Below are 24,015 nucleotides of genomic sequence, written 5' to 3'. Positions count from 1 at the left end.
CTCTCCTCTCTCTGCACTGTTTGGCCATCCTAGCTATTTCCCTCTACAGGAAGCCAGGAAGCACCCCTCTTCCTGCCCAATTACGCACACACACACACACACACACACACACACACACACACACACACACACACACACACACACACACACACACACACGCACACATACTTGTTTTCATGATATATCGGGACTTGTGAAAAAAACATGAAATATTAGGACATACCTTTCCCAAGGTCCAACAGACCTGGTTATCAAATAATTTCCTACCAATGCTTCAAGGAATAGATCCATCTGTTGAGATTTTGTCTAAGGCTATATTTTGGGCAGACCTGATTTTGATGCTACTTGTGAGGACATGTTTGGGTTTTTGTGACTTATGAGGTCATAGCAACAAACACTGTCATTTCATGTTTAAGTGATTTGTGAGGCCCATAGATACACATTCAATTTTCAGATTTAAATGACTTATAAAGACTCAGTAATGAATAAAATAGGGTGCATATTTGCAATTTGGCTGCTGTTAAATGTTTGAAATTTCTTTCTACATTAGAAGCAGCGGTGTACAATACAGGCATGCTCAATGCTCAGTAAACCTTTTTCACATTTACAGGTTGATAAAATCTAGTAAAACTGAGTGGCTCAGAGATATATAAAAGCTAACTCATCCTTCCTGCGATAGAAAATGCCAGCCATCTTGTCGGTGATTGGCTGGAATGTGGTTTGTTGTATTTTGGAGCAGAACCTGTGCACCTAGTGTTTTTTTGACATTACGATTCCTGTGTTGTCTCCCGAGACTGGGCTTTTTCACAGAGTATTCAGGGGGCAGGCAGCTAGCTGATCAAGGAGAGATGCCAGTACATTACGCGTATACAGGCAGGAGCCATCTTGGAAAACAGTCTCGACCAGTCGAGCCACAAACGCTGTGCTACGTGAGATGACCTGACTTAAGCCTATTGACCAGCTCACTTAGCACGCCATTCGTGGCTCGACTGGTCGAGACTGTTTTCCAAGATGGCTCCTGCCTGTATACGTGTAATGTACTGTCTTACACTTACAAAGTTCTCAATGCATCGCCCCTAGGTTCATTTTGCGCCGGAATTGTCCTTTAAAGAACTACTCTCTTTAGCGTCATTCTATAAAGAAGAAAATTATGAATACATTATTAAAGCTTCAGCCTGAAACATTACAGTGTATTCAGCTAACCAGTTTAATAATGTCAGAATGTACATCCGAATTATGTTAATGGAATTTAACACACAAGGCCTGTTAAAAGTAACACCCACTCATAAGGATTTTTCAATAGCTGAAAGAGCACATTAAACAACTTGTGCAAAAACAAAGCAACACTGAAAACCTGGGAAATATGTGTGAAAGTAACAATCCCTTTAAGTACTTGCTTGTTGACACTGAGGGTATAGATTACATATACTTTTAAACCTTATTCTATGAAAGAAATGATGTCAGTTACTTGAAACAATGCATTATGATATGGATCCTGAAGTAGTAAGAAAAAAAAAAAAAAAAAAAAGTGTCTGAAGGGTGGGGATAATGTAACGTAGGTCCACTGGAGGCAAGTTGAAGTGATGAACCCATGTGCAGTTTATTTCCAAACGTGAACAGATACAACATAAACGATGACTCGACTAGAACAGACTTGACCTGAAGCATGAACAGACCTGAAGCATGAACAGACCTGAAGCATGAACAGACTTGAAGCAGGAACAGACCTGAAGCATGAACCATGAACAGACGTGACTTGGAACAGACTTGTCAGAGAACTCACCGGCAGCGGTTACAGAAAACAATCACAATACTCAACAAGAGACTATGGAAACATGAGGAGTATTTATACAGGACTAGCGGGATCACATGACTACAACAACCAATGAGAACAAGACACATGAAACAAGGGAACCAATCAGGATATGACAACTAAACCAACCAATAGGAACATAACACAAGACTAGGGAAGCATATGACATGATCACATGATGAGAAGGGAATCACATGACAAGACCGGGAGCTGAAACATGACGAGATTACAAAATAAGAGACATTAAAACAAACGTGAAGCCAAACACGAAACCAACTGTGACAGATCAAAAAAAAAAAAAATAAAAATAAAAAATCAATAGCCCTCATGAATACATGTCAACATGGCAGCTTCAGTCAAAACTAGGTGGCATGCTTGTACAAGAAATCATCAATAGCAATCCTTGAATGAAAATGAGAATATCAAACGAAACCCATTACAAACATTTTCACTGGATATCTAAGGTGACACTGATTATAACAGCACACAGTGAGCAATTTTCTAAGTTCAACAGAAATTAAATTGCACCTGAGCCACAGTTGGCATGTTCTAGTTCTATCTATTCATCTTCCTTTTCATTGATATGATTCTGTTGTGAATGTAGTATTTGATTGCAACCCAGTCTCTGTCTTTCAGAGCCACTGGTTCTGCCTGGAGGCAGGAGTCACAGTCCTTTTTACCTGGCACCTTGCAGCTGGTTATGAAATGAATCATGTGCCGCTCCACAGCCTTCACTTCATTACCTGTCCACTTGCTCCTCACCTTCCCAGCTGTCGGATGTAAACAAAAGAAATGTATTAAAGATGAAACAATGGCTCTGCTAAAGTGAAACATTGAGGATTTGATAAAAAAAATATATATTTTGTTACATCCGTTCTCTGATAAGTTTTTTTTTTTTCTCCGTTTAGTATTTCCTGTTTTATTTCACATGTCTGTCCCTATTTGTTGATGCTAGTTCGTCTCCTCTGTATCAGTAAGTGTTCCAGCGTCCTTTGTTTCCCAGTGTTAGTCCCCTAGTGTTATATTGACCTTTATTCTGTGTACCTTGACTCCGCCTAAGCCTTGTGATTTGGATACCTGACTGCCATTTCCAGTCGTGATAATTTAGTAGTTATGATAGTATATGGCATTCATTAAATTTAATACATTTTTCTAAAAGAGTAATGTGGATCCAAAATGCTTACAGTATTTACCTTGCTTTGCAGTGGAGCCCTTTGAAGAAGTTTGGGATGTAACCATTTGAAGTGCTGTGTTCTGCTGGGAATCTGAAAACCATGAATTTAAATATATTTCAGATAAAAGCTTCACATACTGCCCTCTCTGTGAAGGCAAGAATAAATAGTTGTTTTCATTATGAACGCATTCACTTTTTGGTATGCACATTTTGTATTTTGGCGCATTTTATATTTTACCATGTCTTGGTTGAGTGTTGCTGACATTTACGTTGTCCAAGACGGTTGAGGCAGAAGTGCCCCCCAAATGATCCAGGGTGGTTGAAGCATGCGAGTGCCTCAGAAGTGTCCGATCCCCAGAAGTCTCAGTTCTTGAGCCTTTGAAAAGTAAAAATGAAATATGAGCATTAAATGACAATTAGTTTGTTTGATTGCCCCACAAGATTACGGTTATAAACATGAACCTCATCTGAAAGGCAAAGGGGGAGGTGTTGCTGTATTTTATAGTAATATTTTTAGAATTACTAAGAAGTCTAGTTTCAAATATAATTCTTTTGAAGTCTTGGTGCTTAATATAACTATCTAGTGTAAATGATAAATCACGTTTGAGACTTGTGCTGGCTACAGGCCACCATACAGACTTTACCAAAGAATTTGCTGATTTTCTATCAGAGTTAGTACTGGCTGCAGATAAAGTACTAATTGTTGGTAATTTTAATATCCATGTAGACAATGAAAAAGACACATTGGGATTGGCATTTAGAGACATTCTAAACTCTATTGGAGTTAGGCAACATGTGCCAGGACCCCACTCATTGCCGTAATCATATTCTAGACCTAATACTGTCACATGGAATAAATGTTGATACCGTTGAAATTCTGCAGCAGAGCGACGACATCTCAGATCATTACCTAGTATCATGTATACTTAATTTAGCTAAGGCTGCAAAGCTGACTCCGTGTTACAAATATGTTTATTAATAATCTTCCTGATCAATTTAGAAGAACTCGATATTGCGACAGAAACTTTAAACTCTCTCTTTTCCAGCACTTTAGACACAGTTGCTCCTTTACGCTTAAAGAAGATTAAAGAAAACAGTCCAACGCCGTGGTACAACGAGCACACTCGGGCCCTTAAAACAGCAGCCAAAAAAAAGGAGCACAGCTGGAAGAAAACAAAACTAGAGGTATTTCGCATTGCATGGAAAGAGAACACAATTTCATACAGAGAGGCGTTAAAAGCTGCTAGATTGGCTTATTTTTCAACCCTGTTAGAAGAAAACAAACAAAACTCTAGGTATTTATTTAAAACAGTGGCTAAACTAACGAAAAATAAAGCTTCAAGCTCAGACGTTTCCAAGCAGCACAGCAGTAATGACTTTATGAACTTCTTTTACTTACAAGATTGATAATATTAGGGAGAAAATTATAATTATGCAACCGTCTACTACAGTTTTGCATCAGGCAGTGCATTGTAGTCTCCCTGACGAAAAAATTTGATTCATTCATTGCTATAGGAGAGGAAGAATTTTCTAAACTCGTTAAATCGACAACATGTATGTTAGACTCTATACCAACTAAGCTACTGAAAGAAATGCTTCCAGAGGTCATAGATCCTCTTCTTAATATCATTAATTCATCTTTGTCCATCAGGATACATACCAAAAACGTTTAAGCTGGCTATGATTAAACCGCTTATTAAAAAAAACGCAACTTGATCCTACAGAATTAGTCAATTACAGGCCAATCTCAAATCTACCCTTTCTGTCAAAAATACTAGAAAAGGCAGTGTCTTCACAGTGTCCTCACAGTACTGAGACTGCTCTCATCAGAGTTACAAATGATTTACTCTTATCATCCGATCGTGGTTGTATCTCTCTATTAGTGTTACTCGATCTTAGCGCTGCATTCGATATTATTGACCACAACATTCTTTTGAATAGACTCAAAAATTATGTTGGCATTAGTGGAACTACATTGGCATGGTTTAAATCATACTTATCTGACCGTTATCAGTTTGTAGCAGTAAATGAAGAGATGTCACACCGATCACAAGTTCAGTATGGAGTACCACAGGGCTCAGTGCTAGGACCGTTGCTTTTTACCCTGTACATGCTACCCTTGGGAGATATCATTAGGAAGCATGGCGTTAGTTTTCATTGTTATGCTGACGATACTCAGCTCTATATTTCTTCACGCCCTGACGAAACTTACCAATTCACAAGATTAACGGAATGCATAGCTGATTTAAAAAAAAATTGGATGACTAGTAATTTTCTGCAACTTAATTCAGAAAAAACAGATTCTAATTATTGGACAAAAAAACTCCACAAGTAGTAACCTAGAATACTGTCTAACACTTGATGGCTGCACTGTCAAGTCATCGTCGTCAGTTAGGAACCTGGGTGTGCTCTTGGATACCAATCTTTCATTTGAAAGCCATGTTTCTAGCATCTGTAAAATTGCATTCTACCATCTTAAAAATATATCTACATTACGGCACATGCTTTCAATGCAAAATGCTGAACAGTTCATGCGTTTATGACCTCAAGGCTAGATTATTGTAATGCTCTACTGGGTGGTTGCACTGCTTGCTTAATAAACAAACTCAAGCTGGTCCAAAACGCAGCAGCTCGAGTTCTTACTAGAACCAGGAAGTATGATCACATTAGCCCAGTTCTGTCAACATTGCACTGGCTCCCTATTAAACAACGTATACATTTTAAAATATTGAATCTAGCCATGGGGGTCACAGTCCAGTGACTTCTGTGCCGGTCCCAAGCCCGGATAAATAGAGAGGGTTGCGTCAGGAAGGGCATCTGGCATAAAACATTGCCAAATTTGATCATGCGAATCATCAGTACTCTGAATTTCATACCGGATCGGTCAAGGCCCAGGTTAACAACGACCGCCATCGGCGCCGTTGACCTACAGGACGCCAGTGGAAATTGGGCTACTGTTGGTCAAAGAAGTAGAGGAGGGAGGAGAGTGTGTAGTCAGAGAGAGAAGAGAAAAGGTAAGAGTATAGGACTGAGAATAGGAACTCTGAATGTTGGTACTATGACAGGGAAAGGTAGAGAGCTAGCTGACATGATGGAGAGAAGGAAGGTGGATATACTGTGTGTACAGGAGACCAGGTGGAAGGGTAGCAAGGCTCGTAGTATAGGAGCAGAATTCAAGCTGTTTTATTATGGTGTGGATAGTAAGAGAAATGGGGTAGGTGTGGTCCTGAAGGAGGAGTTTGTGAGGAATGTTCTGGAGGTGAAGAGAGTGTCAGACAGGGTTATGAGTCTGAAGTTAGAGATTGAAGGGGTGATGTTGAATGTTGTTAGTGGGTACGCCCCACAGGTAGGTTGTGAGTTAGAGGAGAAAGAGATTCTGGAGTGAATTAGATGAGGTGGTAGAGAATATTCCCACGGGTGAGAGAGTGGTGATAGGAGCAGATTTTAATGGACATGTTGGTGAGGGGAACACAGGTGATGAGGAGGTGATGGGCAAGTTTGGAGTTAAGGAAAGGAACCTTGAAGGACAGATGGTAGTGGACTTGGCTGTGGTTAACACTTATTTTCAGAAGAGGGAGGAGCATAGAGTGACTTACAAGAGTGGAGGTAGGAGCACACAGGTGGACTACATCCTATGTAGAAGAGGCAATCTGAAAGAGATTAGTGACTGTAAAGTGGTAGTTGGAGAGAGTGTAGCCAGACAGCATAGGATGGTGATGTGTAGGATGACTTTGATGGTCTGCAAGAAGAAGAGGTCAAAGATAGAGAAGAAAACCAAGTGGTGGAAGCTGAAAAAGGAGGAATGTTGTGAGGAATTTAGACAGAAGTTGAGGCAGGCTCTGGGTGGTCAGGTAGTGCTGCCAGATGACTGGGAAACTACAGCAGAAGTGATCAGGGAGACAGGAAGAATAGTGCTGGGTGTGTCATCTGGAAGGAGGAAAGAAGATAAGGAGACTTGGTGGTGGAATGAGGAAGTTCAGGATAGTATTCAGAGGAAGAGGTTAGCCAAGAAGAAGTGGGACATGGACAGGACTGAAGAGAATAGACAGGAATACAAGGAGTTACAGCGCAGAGTAAAGAGGGAGGTGTCTAAGGCCAAGCAGAAGGCGTATGACAAGTTGTACACTAGGTTAGACACTAGAGAAGGAGAGAAGGACTTGTACAGGTTAGCTAGGCAGAGGGATCGAGATGGGAAGGATGTGCAGAAAGTTAGAGTTAAGAATAGATGGAAAGGTGCTCACAAGTGAGGAGAGTGTACAGAGAAGATGGAAGGAGTACTTTGAAGAGCTGATGAATGAGGAAAATGAGAGGAAAAAAAAAAAAGAAAAAAAAAAAAGTAGAAGGGGTGAACTCTGTGGAACAGAAAGTAGATAAGATTAGAAAGGATGAAGTCAGGAAGGCTATGAAGAGGATGAAAAGTGGAAAGGCAGTGGGTCCTGACGACATCCTGGTGGAGGTCTGGAAGTGTCTAGGAGAGGCAGCAGTGGAATTTTTAACTAGTGAGAAGATGCCTGAGGAATGGAGAAGAAGTGTGTTAGTGCCGATCTTTAAGAATAAGGGTGACGTGTTGCGGCAACTATAGGGGTATAAAGTTGATGAGCCATACAATGAAGCTATGGGAAAGAGTAGTGGAAGCCAGGTTAAGGAAGGTAGTGGAAATTTGTGAGCAGCAGTATGGCTTCATGCCCACAACTGATGCAATTTTTGCTCTGAGAATTTTGATAGAGAAGTATAGGGATGGTCAGAGAGAGTTGCACTGTGTGCTTGTAGACTTGGAGAAAGCATACGACAGGGTGCCGAGAGAAGAGCTGTGGTATTGTATGAGGAAGTCAGGAGTAGCAGAAAAGTATGTCAGAGTGGTGCAGGACATGTATGAGGGGAGCATGACAGTGGTTAGGTGTACTATAGGTCAGACAGAGGAGTTCAAAGTGGAGGTGGGACTGCATCAGGGATCGGCTCTGAGCCCCTTCCTGTTTGCTATGGTGATGGACCAGCTGTCAGAAGAGGTCAGACAGGAGTCTCCTTGGACAATGATGTTTGCAGATGACATTGTGATCTGTAGTGAGAGCAGGGAACAGGTGGAGGAAAACCTGGAGATGTGGAGGTTTGCTCTGGAGAGAAGAGGAATGAAAGTCAGTCGTAGTAAGACTGAATACATGTGTGTGAATGAAAGGGAGGGAAATGGAACAGTACGATTACAGAGTGAAGAGGTGAAGAAGGTACAGGAGTTTAAGTACTTGGGCTCAACAGTCCAGAGTAATGGGGAGTGTGGGAAGGAGGTGAAGAAGCGAGTGCAGGCAGGTTGGAATGGGTGGAGAAAGGTGTCGGGAGTTCTGTGTGATAGGAAAATATCAGCGAGAATCAAGGGGAAGGTGTACAAGACCGTGGTGAGACCTGCCATGCTGTATGGTTTAGAGACAGTGTCACTGAGGAAGAGACAGGAGTCAGAGATGGAGGTAGCAGAGCTGAAGATGTTGAGGTTCTCTTTGGGAGTGACAAGGTTGGACAGAATTAGGAACGAGTACATCAGAGGGACAGCTCATGTTGGACGTTTGGGGGACAAAGTTAGAGAGGACAGATTAAGATGGTTTGCACATGTTCAGAGGAGGGAGAGTGAGTATATTGGTAGGAGAATGTTGGACATGGAGCTGCCAGGCAGGAGGCAAAGAGGAAGGCCAAAGCGGAGGTATATGGATGTAATAAATGATGATATGAAGCTAGTGGACGCAAGTGTTGAGGATGCAGAAGATAGGGATAGGTGGAGAGATGATTCGCTGTGGCGACCCCTGAAGGGAGAAGCCGAAAGTAGAAGAAGAAGATACATTTTAAAATATTGCTGATTACTTACAAAGCACTAAATGGTTTAGCTCCCTTAACGCATTGAGCGAGCTCTTAACGCATTATACTCCATCACGTCTATTGCTCAAAATTCCGGCCAGTTGATAATACCTAGAATATCAAAATCGACTGCTGGCGGTACAGCCTTTTCCTATTTAGCACCAAAACTCTGGAACAGTCTTCCTAGCATTGTCCGGGAAGCAGACACGCTCTCTCAGTTTAAATCTAGACTAAAAACACATCTCTTTGGCCTAGCATACACATAACCCATTATAGACTTGTATAATTCAATGTTAGGCTGCATAGTTTAGATCAGCCGGGACCGGGAACACTTCCCATAAATCCTGATGTACTTGGTACATCATAAGAAGTATAGCGTCTACGTTAATATTAGTCTCTCTGTTTATCCCGAGGTTTACCGCAGTCCGCCGGATCCAGATCTGATGAAGGACCAGCGCCAGGACACGACAACAAAGCAGTCCTGAAGTGTCAGCTAGTCTCTCCCTGTGAAGGCCTCTTTCCCTTTACCTCTATACAGATAAAACGTTGTCGGGATAATTCCAGTTCGCGTGGCTACGCAGACGTGACAAAATTCCTGAATTATACATTAAGGCCTAACAAGTAGTTTGTTGATGGTTGATTTGTGAAGGACTACACGCCTGCGCACATATATATTCAAATGCGCATTCACATTTACATTTATGCATTTGGCAGACGCTTTTGTCCAGAGCAACTTAGACGCTCTACTGTTTGAGCTACAGGAAAGCTCCCTATCGACAGAACACGTGATGCGCATGTGCGCGCCGTCTGTGTTTTTCGCGGGTTTGCGCAGAGAAAACGGATAATTGTTTGGGCGGCCGGAGCGCGTTAAGGGTTTTCTGTTAGAACGGTGTCGTGTTAGCGGCCCCTAAGTTAATGACTAATGATCTTCGCAACTTCACTGTTACGCTAATTTCTATTATTACTGTCAAGCTGCTTTGAAACAATCCATACTGTTAAAAGTGCTATATAAATTAAGGTGACTTGACTTGATTGTATTATTCTATGAAATCAACCTCAATGTCAGACCACAAAAGAGCTTAGTGGAAGTCTGAACCTGCTGGCTTGAAAAGGCCCACTCATATCAAAAAGTATACTGTAGTATATCTCTCCTCATGGTGGGATATCAAGAGGAAGGCCTACCTCTCTATTGTTTTCTGTATCGGAGTAATCTTTTAAGTTAACTATTCCTCTACCTCTTACTTTAAATGTTCAAAGTTACATTTTTCCTTTTGACTTAACATCCCAATAAAAGGCTGTCCTAACTTACTCCTTCTGTACTGCTAACCAGACTTTTTGCAAAACATTAATTAGCTTTATCATGTACTGTAACTATTGCTTTCTTAGTTGTCTTCTCTCATTCACTATTTATTTATTTCTTGCTGCTGTTTAGACTTAATTGATTAAAACCTGTCCACCTTCTTTCTATTAATGATTCTAAATAATTCAGCACCATGTTTATACATAATCTCTCCCATCTTTTTACATTTATTTAAAACTGTTCCTTTAAGCCCATCTAACACTATCATCAGGTCTCTACTGTCTGTCTCCCTGGTCATAACCTAAAGATATTATCACATAAGTCAGTATACCTTCATGTTGATGTAGGTCAGCAATGGTTTCTTCACTGGAATCATCATCACTCGTGCCTACTTCATCTGGTTGGGTAAAAAAAAACAGTTTGGACCAAGTATTTAAATCAAAGACTAAATACAAGTATAAATGTGATATAAGAAGTACTTATAAACTACATTTAAAACTGAATTTCACCTCCAGGATTGATCTCAATGTCATCCAGCCCTTTCCCTTGCAGGTCAGACAGTCTTCCTTTTTCCATTGCTATCAACAGTTTGCTAACTTTTGCAAGCTGCAGGGTACTCTCTGGAAGCCGATAGAATTCCCTGTGGACCCTTATATCATGTCCTAGAAAGGTAGCAAGTTGATCCATTTCATTTTCTTTTAAGTTTAGTACTGTTGACAAAGTGGCAACTTGTTTCCTCAATCTTGTTGAGGTGAGTGACTCTGGGTTTTTTGCACCACATCGTTTTGAATACTTGCGGAAGCAGTCAGAGCCTCTGTAATGGGAAAGCACACATGGGCGTGCAAACAAGTACACATTCTCTGTGTGGACTTGACACTCATTCCTGTTTTTAATGAGGAGATCCATTGCAGTGATCATGTCAGGTGTGAGAAGCACGGGCACCATTCGTGACCTTTTACCTCGAATCTCAACTCTGTCAAAGTACTTTGCAACCTTCCTCTCAAACTCAGTAAGGCCCATCATAATGTCAGGATTCAACTCTGTACGATTTCTGGATGTGAAAGCCTGGAGTTCCATTTTTGAAACTTCCCCTTGCCTTCTTCTGTTAAATAGTACCACCTGCGTCAAAGTCACTTGTGCAAGATTCCCAAAGCTTTTGATGTTGGGTTCTTCCTCAAGGTCCTTCATGCACTTAGCACGCTCAGTAGCAAGAAACTTGTGCAGCAGAGACACATCCTGTGTAAAGGGCAAAACATGTGGTTTATTCCATTTGGCTTGATGAAGTGTACCCAGTGCAGCACTTGAAATGGATTCCGCCCATCTTTTCTCATACAGAGTGGAGAATTGCTTGGCAGACTCTGCGACAGCATTGCGATTTGCAATGATGGCATTGCATTGCACAATGCCTGCAACCTTAGCCAAACTGTGACCCAATTTTAAAGCCAATGATGGGGTTTTATATGAGTTGCTATCCAAGTCATAACCAGCAACAGATCTCACTGCTTGTATCACGTGGGGAAAATTACTGGGCATAACAAGGTCTTCAGTGCTCTTCAAAGGTGTTGTAGCTCTTGCAGTTATCAAGAGTCTAGCCATCTCTCTCATTTTTTGACGTATGTAATCATTTCTTTTCTCATTTGGTTTCCTGCCATTGTACATTGACTCGCCAAGACTAAGGATGTCTCTTTCACTCCTTACAACTAAAGAAATGTCATCCTGGTTCATTTCACAAGCAATCTTCCAAACAGCATCATGAACTGTATCAGCTTTTGGTAGGTCAATGTGGATCCGTTTTTGCCCAACTCTAGTCTCCACCTCAACAGACTTCTGAGGGCAGTTTCTGACATGTCTCCATAGACTATCTCTTGCATAGAGTCCTTGACAAAACTTGCAGTGACTGAAGTCATTAGATTGTTTGTCTCTAGTGGGTCTTCGACAAGCAACCATTTCTCCAACACCACTGCTTGCCACAGTGGCATTATGGTTAAAGTTTCCCCTCTTCTTAAGTGAGCGTAACAAATCTTTTCTTTCGCGAGATCTTTTCTTAAAACTGAAAGCCTTTGCGACATCAAGCTGTGTACTGTGAGCGGATTCGAGGTGTCTCGCCAATTTAGAAATGGCCTTATTACAATATAGACAATATTGTTTCTTGTTGTACTTGCTTCGCTTTGCTGTGTTTGGCAACGAAGTGACATTTATGGAGCTGTGCGAGGTCTTCTCTGATGAACTGTCACTGCAACTTATCACTGAACTACAATGGCCGCTGCTTATCTTTGAGGAACTAAAACTTCTCTGCTCCTTGGAACTGTTGGTACTATCCGAACTGTGGGCTGTATCGATCCCCAATGATTTTTCCTTTAACACTCTGTGGGGAAGATGATTGTCTATGATTTTTAGATCTCTACTAGAATAACTTGTGTCAGAGGAGTTGCCACTTGAATCTGGAACATAGTTGGCATCATCATAGTCCGTTGCATCCGAAGATTCATCAGTCATGTCATTAGAGATCTAAAGGAAAATGGAGAGAAAAGCATCTCATTCCATTAATAAGTTAAACATTTAATAATAGCTAGAATATTGTTATCCTAGTACCATCACATTGTGCATAACACAACATTTAAACATATTAATAAAAACCATAAAATTAAAAGTAATATTTGAGCTTCTTAATATGTTTTGTGTTTTACTATTTCATTATTGTTGTCTATTGGTATTTATTACATGGTCATTTGAGCTTGTTGATTTTTCATCATGAAATCCACCATCATCGACTGAGGGAGGTCCAACCTTTGAAATGATTAATAATTTTCATCAAACAGAAATGTTCACCCCAAGTTATATCCACTTAATGCTGATTGTCCCAAATTCACATCACACCGCTTCCATTCAGACTGCAGCCGAGATAGCGTATGATTCCCCCAATGCCAGTTTTATGCATACCTAGGAACCTGTGGTCAATAATTTGCATCATATCTATTCTACATGTTATATACAAATTAATACTCTCCACTTAATTTAGCATCAGACTGAAAGCAAAAACAGATCTTTTTAAATATAATTGTAAATACATTTAGATGTCAATGTTTCTCAGATTAACCATCTGAGAAACATTTCTTTAAAGTCTTTGGAGTAAGAAATTAAGCTATTCTTAAAAGGCTAGGCTAATTTATGTTATAGAAATAATGTTCTTGTAACATTAAAATACTAAAGATAAATACTTTTCTTATAATAACAAGATAGTTTGATTTAGGCTTGGATCAGCCTTCTCATAACGATCCTCACAACAATCATGATGACGCTTCAGATTTTGCAGACGCTGTTTTACTCTAAGCTGTTCAAATCAAACATCATGTGTACAAACCCGTAGTCTCACCTGGAATTATACACTATTTCCTAACAGTAAATATTCACATTAGTTAAAGAAGAAAAATAACTTTGAATGTAGCTGTCTCACCTGCTCTGCAGTAAGTACATGATGGAAGGATGCAATTCCAGTGGAGTGGTTGGCCTTAAATGAAAAGATGAATAAATATGTATTTTAGTACTATAACTGAAAATAACAAAATAATACATAATACTAATTAAGAAAATCATTTTGGTTCATAGGTGAACAATTTTATGCTCAACCTAACCCTGAGGATAATTTACTTACATGTTACAAACATACTGCCATATGACATTGAGATGAAATCGCAACATACTGAAGTTTTACACAAAAACACATTTTTTACAAGTTTTACAATAAATGTTTGTTGTAGCAAGGTAAAAAGGGGTGTAATTTACATCAGAACCAAAAGAATTATGTAACTTTTAAAGAAAGAAATCCAGAGTAAATGTGTAGTAACCTGTTGGAAGGTCGAACTGGATCTCTCGCTCACTTCTGGGTCTCCTGAAGGTTGAGACTGGATCATGCCACTTGGTGTCTGCAATGAAGTAGAACGACAATTATCAGTCAGAAATATTCAGAACTATAACAAACTAATCATCCTACCTATTTCAGTTCAAAGAAATCCCACCCCCATTCTATCATAATCACCTTTGGGCTAAGACTCATTGCTGAAGTCAAGGGCTGCATCAACTTTGCATTTAAGGAACACAAATTGCAGTAAATATAGCTAATGTGAGGACCTGGGCTTTTCATTCAAGACTCTATGGAAATATTTAAAACTAACAATGTCCTCATATTGTGGGTAACAGATATTGTACAAACACACACACACACTCTAAACGTTGAAACCTACAATATCAGGACATCGTCTGAAACACAGTTCAGTCTTTCACAGCCTAAAGCAAAATGAGGACATGACGACTGAACACACAAAGAGTCAGCGTTCCTGTCTTCTAAGTTATACTGCTGTAGTAAAAGAAAGCTAAAATCTCCACAGTAATGGACAAGGATCTACTTCCCTAGAAGTTAAACCATGTAAACTGATAAGCAGAAGCTTACATGGTCAATACATGTGTTTGAAGTAGGTAAAAATATTGAATTTTGTGAAAATTAAGATAATTTTTAATGTTTTGAGGGGTAGCTAAATCTATTAAATGCTAGGGGTAATTTCCCTACACGACAGTATGCAGAAACTAGTGATGGTAATATTGATTGTTGAACATTTCACATTAGTCTGCTTGAAGAAGGTGGAAATGCATTTTATTGATGCATAAGATTTGTGTGAGACATGTATTAAAATAGAAGAAATCCAGAGTAAATGTGTAGTAACCTGTTGGAAGGTCGAACTGGATCTCTCGCTCACTTCTGGGTCTCCTGAAGGTTGAGACTGGATCATGCCACTTGGTGTCTGCAATGAAGTAGAACGACAATTATCAGTCAGAAATATTCAGAACTATAACAAACTAATCATCCTACCTATTTCAGTTCAAAGAAATCCCACCCCCATTCTATCATAATCACCTTTGGGCTAAGACTCATTGCTGAAGTCAAGGGCTGCATCAACTTTGCATTTAAGGAACACAAATTGCAGTAAATATAGCTAATGTGAGGACCTGGGCTTTTCATTCAAGACTCTATGGAAATATTTAAAACTAACAATGTCCTCATATTGTGGGTAACAGATATTGTACAAACACACACACACTCTAAACGTTGAAACCTACAATATCAGGACATCGTCTGAAACACAGTTCAGTCTTTCACAGCCTAAAGCAAAATGAGGACATGACGACTGAACACACAAAGAGTCAGCGTTCCTGTCTTCTAAGTTATACTGCTGTAGTAAAAGAAAGCTAAAATCTCCACAGTAATGGACAGGGATCTACTTCCCTAGAAGTTAAACCATGTAAACTGATAAGCAGAAGCTTACATGGTCAATACATGTGTTTGAAGTAGGTAAAAACATTGAATTTTGTGAAAATTAAGATAATTTTTAATGTTTTGAGGGGTAGCTAAATCTTTCAAATGCTAGGGGTAATTTCCCTACACGACAGTATGCAGAAACTAGTGATGGTAATATTGATTGTTGAACATTTCACATTAGTCTGCTTGAAGAAGGTGGAAATGCATTTTATTGATGCATAAGATTTGTGTGAGACATGTATTAAAATAGAAGAAATCCAGAGTAAATGTGTAGTAACCTGTTGGAAGGTCGAACTGGATCTCTCGCTCACTTCTGGGTCTCCTGAAGGTTGAGACTGGATCATGCCACTTGGTGTCTGCAATGAAGTAGAACGACAATTATCAGTCAGAAATATTCAGAACTATAACAAACTAATCATCCTACCTATTTCAGTTCAAAGAAATCCCACCCCCATTCTATCATAATCACCTTTGGGCTAAGACTCATTGCTGAAGTCAAGGGCTGCATCAACTTTGCATTTAAGGAACACAAATTGCAGTAAATATAGCTAATGTGAGGACCTGGGCTTTTCATTCAAGACTCTATGGAAATATTTAAAACTAACAATGTCCTCATATTGTGGGTAACAGATATTGTACAAACACACACACACACTCTAAACGTTGAAACCTACAATATCAGGACATCGTCTGAAACACAGTTCAGTCTTTCACAGCCTAAAGCAAAATGAGGACATGACGACTGAACACACAAAGAGTCAGCGTTCCTGTCTTCTAAGTTATACTGCTGTAGTAAAAGAAAGCTAAAATCTCCACAGTAATGGACAAGGATCTACTTCCCTAGAAGTTAAACCATGTAAACTGATAAGCAGAAGCTTACATGGTCAATACATGTGTTTGAAGTAGGTAAAAATATTGAATTTTGTGAAAATTAAGATAATTTTTAATGTTTTGAGGGGTAGCTAAATCTATTAAATGCTAGGGGTAATTTCCCTACACGACAGTATGCAGAAACTAGTGATGGTAATATTGATTGTTGAACATTTCACATTAGTCTGCTTGAAGAAGGTGGAAATGCATTTTATTGATGCATAAGATTTGTGTGAGACATGTATTAAAATAGAAGAAATCCAGAGTAAATGTGTAGTAACCTGTTGGAAGGTCGAACTGGATCTCTCGCTCACTTCTGGGTCTCCTGAAGGTTGAGACTGGATCATGCCACTTGGTGTCTGCAATGAAGTAGAACGACAATTATCAGTCAGAAATATTCAGAACTATAACAAACTAATCATCCTACCTATTTCAGTTCAAAGAAATCCCACCCCCATTCTATCATAATCACCTTTGGGCTAAGACTCATTGCTGAAGTCAAGGGCTGCATCAACTTTGCATTTAAGGAACACAAATTGCAGTAAATATAGCTAATGTGAGGACCTGGGCTTTTCATTCAAGACTCTATGGAAATATTTAAAACTAACAATGTCCTCATATTGTGGGTAACAGATATTGTACAAACACACACACACTCTAAACGCTGAAACCTACAATATCAGGACATCGTCTGAAACACAGTTCAGTCTTTCACAGCCTAAAGCAAAATGAGGACATGACGACTGAACACACAAAGAGTCAGCGTTCCTGTCTTCTAAGTTATACTGCTGTAGTAAAAGAAAGCTAAAATCTCCACAGTAATGGACAGGGATCTACTTCCCTAGAAGTTAAACCATGTAAACTGATAAGCAGAAGCTTACATGGTCAATACATGTGTTTGAAGTAGGTAAAAACATTGAATTTTGTGAAAATTAAGATAATTTTTAATGTTTTGAGGGGTAGCTAAATCTTTCAAATGCTAGGGGTAATTTCCCTACACGACAGTATGCAGAAACTAGTGATGGTAATATTGATTGTTGAACATTTCACATTAGTCTGCTTGAAGAAGGTGGAAATGCATTTTATTGATGCATAAGATTTGTGTGAGACATGTATTAAAATAGAAGAAATCCAGAGTAAATGTGTAGTAACCTGTTGGAAGGTCGAACTGGATCTCTCGCTCACTTCTGGGTCTCCTGAAGGTTGAGACTGGATCATGCCACTTGGTGTCTGCAATGAAGTAGAACGACAATTATCAGTCAGAAATATTCAGAACTATAACAAACTAATCATCCTACCTATTTCAGTTCAAAGAAATCCCACCCCCATTCTATCATAATCACCTTTGGGCTAAGACTCATTGCTGAAGTCAAGGGCTGCATCAACTTTGCATTTAAGGAACACAAATTGCAGTAAATATAGCTAATGTGAGGACCTGGGCTTTTCATTCAAGACTCTATGGAAATATTTAAAACTAACAATGTCCTCATATTGTGGGTAACAGATATTGTACAAACACACACACACTCTAAACGCTGAAACCTACAATATCAGGACATCGTCTGAAACACAGTTCAGTCTTTCACAGCCTAAAGCAAAATGAGGACATGACGACTGAACACACAAAGAGTCAGCGTTCCTGTCTTCTAAGTTATACTGCTGTAGTAAAAGAAAGCTAAAATCTCCACAGTAATGGACAGGGATCTACTTCCCTAGAAGTTAAACCATGTAAACTGATAAGCAGAAGCTTACATGGTCAATACATGTGTTTGAAGTAGGTAAAAACATTGAATTTTGTGAAAATTAAGATAATTTTTAATGTTTTGAGGGGTAGCTAAATCTTTCAAATGCTAGGGGTAATTTCCCTACACGACAGTATGCAGAAACTAGTGATGGTAATATTGATTGTTGAACATTTCACATTAGTCTGCTTGAAGAAGGTGGAAATGCATTTTATTGATGCATAAGATTTGTGTGAGACATGTATTAAAATAGAAGAAATCCAGAGTAAATGTGTAGTAACCTGTTGGAAGGTCGAACTGGATCTCTCGCTCACTTCTGGGTCTCCTGAAGGTTGAGACTGGATCATGCCACTTGGTGTCTGCAATGAAGTAGAACGACAATTATCAGTCAGAAATATTCAGAACTATAACAAACTAATCATCCTACCTATTTCAGTTCAAAGAAATCCCACCCCCATTCTATCATAATCACCTTTGGGCTAAGACTCATTGCTGAAGTCAAGGGCTGCATCAACTTTGCATTTAAGGAACACAAATTGCAGTAAATATAGCTAATGTGAGGACCTGGGCTTTTCATTCAAGACTCTATGGAAATATTTAAAACTAACAATGTCCTCATATTGTGGGTAACAGATATTGTACAAACACACACACACTCTAAACGTTGAAACCTACAATATCAGGACATCGTCTGAAACACAGTTCAGTCTTTCACAGCCTAAAGCAAAATGAGGACATGACGACTGAACACACAAAGAGTCAGCGTTCCTGTCTTCTAAGTTATACTGCTGTAGTAAAAGAAAGCTAAAATCTCCACAGTAATGGACAAGGATCTACTTCCCTAGAAGTTAAACCATGTAAACTGATAAGCAGAAGCTTACATGGTCAATACATGTGTTTGAAGTAGGTAAAAACATTGAATTTTGTGAAAATTAAGATAATTTTTAATGTTTTGAGGGGTAGCTAAATCTTTCAAATGCTAGGGGTAATTTCCCTACACGACAGTATGCAGAAACTAGTGATGGTAATATTGATTGTTGAACATTTCACATTAGTCTGCTTGAAGAAGGTGGAAATGCATTTTATTGATGCATAAGATTTGTGTGAGACATGTATTAAAATAGAAGAAATCCAGAGTAAATGTGTAGTAACCTGTTGGAAGGTCGAACTGGATCTCTCGCTCACTTCTGGGTCTCCTGAAGGTTGAGACTGGATCATGCCACTTGGTGTCTGCAATGAAGTATAACAACAATTATCAGTCAGAAATATATTGTACTATAATACAACAATAAGTTTTAATTAAAAAAGTATCAATGCAGAAAGAGACCCTTTTCTACCTTCACTTCTTTTAATCAAACAATTAGTATTTTACTTTTTTTTTTTTTTTTAAAGAATCTTTCCTTCGTTGCATGCAAGCACACCTCATGGTGCATAATTAACTGAACATAGTGTATACAATTTCATCAGTAAAGTAATTCCACAAGAAGATATTGAGGGGGAGCATACACTCCTGAAGGGAAATTAATTATCTAATTATATTTTAACAGATCCTATACCGTATGATCTATCAAGAGGTCTTACTTACCAGATTACGCCATGGCCATTGAGAATCTCCATAATCGTAGGTTATTTCAGTCTCTGCTTGGATGTTTTCAATTGCGAATAAGCAAAGATGAGGTTTACCCTGGACTGTCAACCTTTTCATTTTACAATTTGGTGACTTGTTGCAATCATTCACCAGCCTTCCCAGTGAGCCATCTTCACGGGACGCATCTATGCTAAAGTAGGAGGAAACAAAAGGTTTTTCCACAAAACACCACAAGGCTTTAGAGAATAACTGATCTTGTATAGGCCATGACTTACCACCATGTGACATTGTTCAATTCAAAATCAAACAAGAAAGCATTTTGTTTTTCTGTGTACTTCTTCTGCCTCTTGTCCTGTTCATATTGTGATATTAACTCCCCACGGTACTCGACGACAAACGATCCCTTTTCAATTGGTGTGCAGGTAAATACACCACGTCCTGAGGAAAAATTAATAAAATAGTGTCAAGTTATGCAACCAAAATTAGTTAAGAAATCGCTATTAACAAGATATTGACAAATTACAAAATAAACAAACATCAGACTTTTTAACAAAATAAATAACATATGAGTGTTAGTGTTGCACAGTGGCAGGTTAAGTCGGCTAATGCTGTGGGTAACAAACAGCTTCAGTAGAACCTGAAAAGGGGTTAAAGTGGGTATTTCAGGGGTTAAAGTTAAAAAAAAAAAATCCTGAGCTTGAACTTTTTTAGAGCCCTGCTCTGCTTTAGATTGGCTTGGTTAGTTAGAGCTGCATTCCTCTCATATGATTGGTAGGTGAAATCAATTGACTCGAAAATATTAAACCGCATGCAAGTTCCCATGCAAGTTCCCAAATATATATATTTTTCCTCACGACCACACGCCGGAGATCCGGCATGGTGCTGGAATACTTTAAGCCCTGCAAATTTTTATCTGCTCGTCAGGCCTTTTCCTTGTAAAAATGTTTGTCCATAGCTGTTTTCTTTTATCATTTTTTCACTTTATCTTCACTTCAATTTGCTGATGCCCCCCTGGCGGCCCCCACTTTGAAAACCACTGGCTTAAGACACCCAACATCAATGCTAAAGACTGGTGGAGAGCATACCAAGATGCATGAAAGACAATTATTATACATTTATTATTATTATTATTATTAAATATTGATTTCTGAACTCTTAAGTTAACAGATTATTATTGTGTTTATAATTTAATATTAACTTATTTTCTTTGCATTATTTAAGGTATTTTGACCAGTAGTCATTTTCTGCAAATAAATAGTCTGTAAAACAAAATTTTTATTTAGAATTTGAGAGAAATGTTATCAGTAGTATATGAAATGAAACAAAAATATTAACTTTACCCAAAGACATACTATCAAATGTCAAACCAGACAAACTTAATTTTTGCAGTGGTCTCTTACACAAACTGAAAACCTCTGGTGAATGGGCCGTTTATGAAAATACGGGACAAATCGCGTCCCGTATTGATTCAAAACGGGACGCAATCTTCCGTATTTTAAGGGACAGGTGGCAACCCTAGGTTATAATATAAATATTTAAGTTTTAACCACATATGACATACCTTTAAAATCACTGATCCACTTGACCTTAAAACAAGGTTTTTCACCTCCAGATAAAATAAACTGAATAGCCTCAGCCTCAGGGCTAAGTCTGGTTCTCCTTTTTGACATGCTCTTTGACCATGTGCTCCTCAATTAGCAAAGATCTACATAGATATTAAAGACAAAAAGTCAGCAAAACAAGTACCAAAAAAAGACCCATACTTGAATAAAATAGGATGTATACATGGTATTACTCTGCCTATAGAAATAAATGTAACTTTAACTTAACGTTACTCATTTTCTCACCAATGCATGTCATTAACTTTAGCTAATTGGGCAAATTGATTGATGCTAACACTGTGCAAAGGCAGCTACAACAGTGTAATACAAAGCACAAATTTCTGTTAAAGAGCGGTCAAATTTAACATATACTCAAAGAATAACTGTCGTTGTGGTTGAAAATGAAGAAAAGTAATTACTTACCACTTACCAGGTCATGCCTGAGGAGAAGTCTGCAGCAGCAGCGGTAAGACGGTTGTGAGACGTTCGGTGGCTCTGGGAATGTGGGAAAAGCCGGCACATAGCATGCAGGCCGCACTTCACTTGTCCAAACAGACAACCGGACGACGGGAGGAAAGCGCCACTTACTGCTGTTATTTGGCTGGTCATTTGGCCATTTAGACTCCCAATTATATATTAAACATTATTGATAGTTTATTGATAGATTATGACATAATCAAGGTTTTCAACTCAAAGACCAGGAGAGACTCCACCTTATGTGGTAGATCCGGACCGTGTTTTTATGCTGGCCCACCGTGGCATGATTATGCTGTTTCTGAAAGGAAGTTCTTAATATTAATTAATTACATTTATTTTAATTAATATGCATGTCCAGATATTCCCAGGCCCACCTATTAATGATGTTCTCCTCTTTGTTTAATAAGCTAACATTATCTTATCCAGCTGATTAATTTCAATTAATTGAGGAACTGATTCTCTACAAAGTAAACAGGATACTTAATCAGCAATAGTAAATTGATGTTATTATTTTACTCTGATTACGTGGAATGTGTGAATTACAGTAGGCTAATTCTAAACTAGCTTAAAAAGTTGGTGTGTATGAAAACGTTTTTTATTTTTTATTATTGAAACCAATGACTCTCATACAACAATCATCAGCATACAACAAAAACGCTTCACAGGATAGATATCACATATCTTTCAACAAATTAACAAGTCATAAATAAAGAACTGATAAATATTTTGGTTATGAAAACGTTATATATGAGGACCCGTTGAGTGCGTCATCAATGTGTGTTAAAAGTGTGTTAAAGTTCCAGATCTGACCACTAGTTGGCGTATCCGCAAATGAGCAAAAAACATAAACACACTTACACACTTCATGTCATAAAATTGTGATGTTTCAGGACATTGGAGGTTTTTGGTTTAGAGGCATTCTAGGAGCATCTACAACTGTTTAGTGAGCATGGAAAAATGAGGACCCCCAAAATGTCCTCATTTTTCCGAGTGTCCTCATATTGCAGGTGTGTTATCATAAAAATGTCCTCATTTTTCATGAAAACAAGAGCACACACACACACACATATACACTCACATACACAGAAAATGTGTCCTGTTACCTTGGAGATACCTTCCATGTGCTATCAATAGACTGACATGAACACATATGAATATCCTATTATATATTTATGCTCCAGCCAGTGCATTCACATTATCTTTTTGTTTTGTTTTTTTCATTATAATGTACATTTGTTCATACTTGATCATTTCACTGTGATTATGATAAGGCAGCTTGTTGTCTGTTGGCAATGACCAAAGTGAAATGAAAAGGAACATGGGCTGGGTTCCAATCTGTCATGCACTCGATTGAGACACTGAATTATTCACTGTTCCAGGAGGTAACCTGCTCTAATACAGCTGCAAGTTGGCACAAACACAGGATGGGTCAGTGAGTTCCAAAATGTTGAGTCTACAACCACATGAAGCTAGAGTTAAAAATGGCATGTGATGTTCATATACCTCCATGTTCTGTTCATGTTCACCAACTGTGATGTTTTCTGAAATATCAAGGTCTTCCTTTTTATTCCTTTTTTTCATATGCTTTTTCCCCTTTCATTTTTTTTTTTTTCAATGTTTCCCCTTTCAATGTTTTTGGGCACTTAAGACACACTTTTATCACATATTATCAAACCAAGTGGTATCTGCAAACAAATGTTTTGTTTTTTTCACAGAACTAACTTCACTTTTCTGAGCCATTTTTGCAATGACTTTTAGCTGGTGTCAAAGGGATTTTAGTGGATATATAAGGACAGTTCTCAAGTTCACGCAGGTGTCCTAGTCGTCACATATACTCAAAATCAAAAAGTGTCAATACCACTGGGTTCATTCTGAACAGGATATCTATTCATTTAAAATGTGATATTTTGAAATTCACAAGTTCTACATACTATTAACTGTAGCCCAAATACTTGGTGCCACTGTATGCCAGGGAAAGATCAGCAATAATGAAATTGTTAATATGTCTTTAGAATGGTGACAGAACTGTTTGTCTCTTTAAGGTTCCATGAACTGACGCATATTCCTCAATAAAGATCTTGTCAGTTAACGTTTTTCTCATCTCTCTTTCTCATTGTTTTTATCACCTTTCATATTGTTGACTCATATCTTCCTTCTTTCTCTTTCTATCCATTTCTCACTGTCTTCTTCTTCTTCTCTATCTCTCTCTCTTTATCTCCTTTTCCCTTCCTCCCTCTGTCCATCTTGTTAGGCTTAGCTCAGGGAATCTTATAGAACAGTTCCTGAGGGGGAGAAAATGAG

General features: G+C 38.6%; 1 protein-coding gene across 50 annotated transcripts; it reads right to left on the bottom strand.

Moving 5' to 3' along the window:
• Window positions 1–1,575: 1,575 nt before the first annotated feature.
• LOC127504143 (uncharacterized) lies at window positions 1,576–22,766 on the bottom strand. 50 transcript variants are annotated; one of them, XM_051878586.1, is made up of 17 exons: window positions 21,661–22,766; window positions 21,198–21,341; window positions 19,912–20,074; window positions 19,634–19,826; window positions 19,201–19,278; window positions 18,330–18,407; window positions 17,459–17,536; window positions 16,588–16,665; window positions 15,715–15,792; window positions 14,844–14,921; window positions 13,971–14,048; window positions 13,580–13,633; window positions 10,635–12,633; window positions 10,457–10,522; window positions 3,226–3,363; window positions 3,007–3,078; window positions 1,576–2,583 (listed from the first exon to the last, which is right to left on the bottom strand). In XM_051878586.1, the coding sequence occupies exons 2-17, from the start codon at window positions 21,304–21,306 to the stop codon at window positions 2,369–2,371; spliced, it is 3,555 nt and encodes a 1,184-aa protein (XP_051734546.1). In that variant the 5' UTR covers window positions 21,307–21,341; window positions 21,661–22,766; the 3' UTR covers window positions 1,576–2,368. The 50 variants fall into 50 exon arrangements, with proteins under 50 accessions (XP_051734546.1, XP_051734547.1, XP_051734549.1 ...); XM_051878587.1 differs by lacking the exons at window positions 13,971–14,048; window positions 21,661–22,766 and having other exon boundaries at window positions 21,198–21,395; XM_051878589.1 differs by lacking the exons at window positions 14,844–14,921; window positions 21,661–22,766 and having other exon boundaries at window positions 21,198–21,395.
• Between the last annotated feature and the right edge of the window lie 1,249 nt (window positions 22,767–24,015).

This window comes from Ctenopharyngodon idella, chromosome 21 (assembly GCF_019924925.1).
Source record: "Ctenopharyngodon idella isolate HZGC_01 chromosome 21, HZGC01, whole genome shotgun sequence".
Lineage (NCBI taxonomy): Eukaryota > Metazoa > Chordata > Actinopteri > Cypriniformes > Xenocyprididae > Ctenopharyngodon > Ctenopharyngodon idella.
This window is presented reverse-complemented; position numbering and strand designations above follow the sequence as displayed.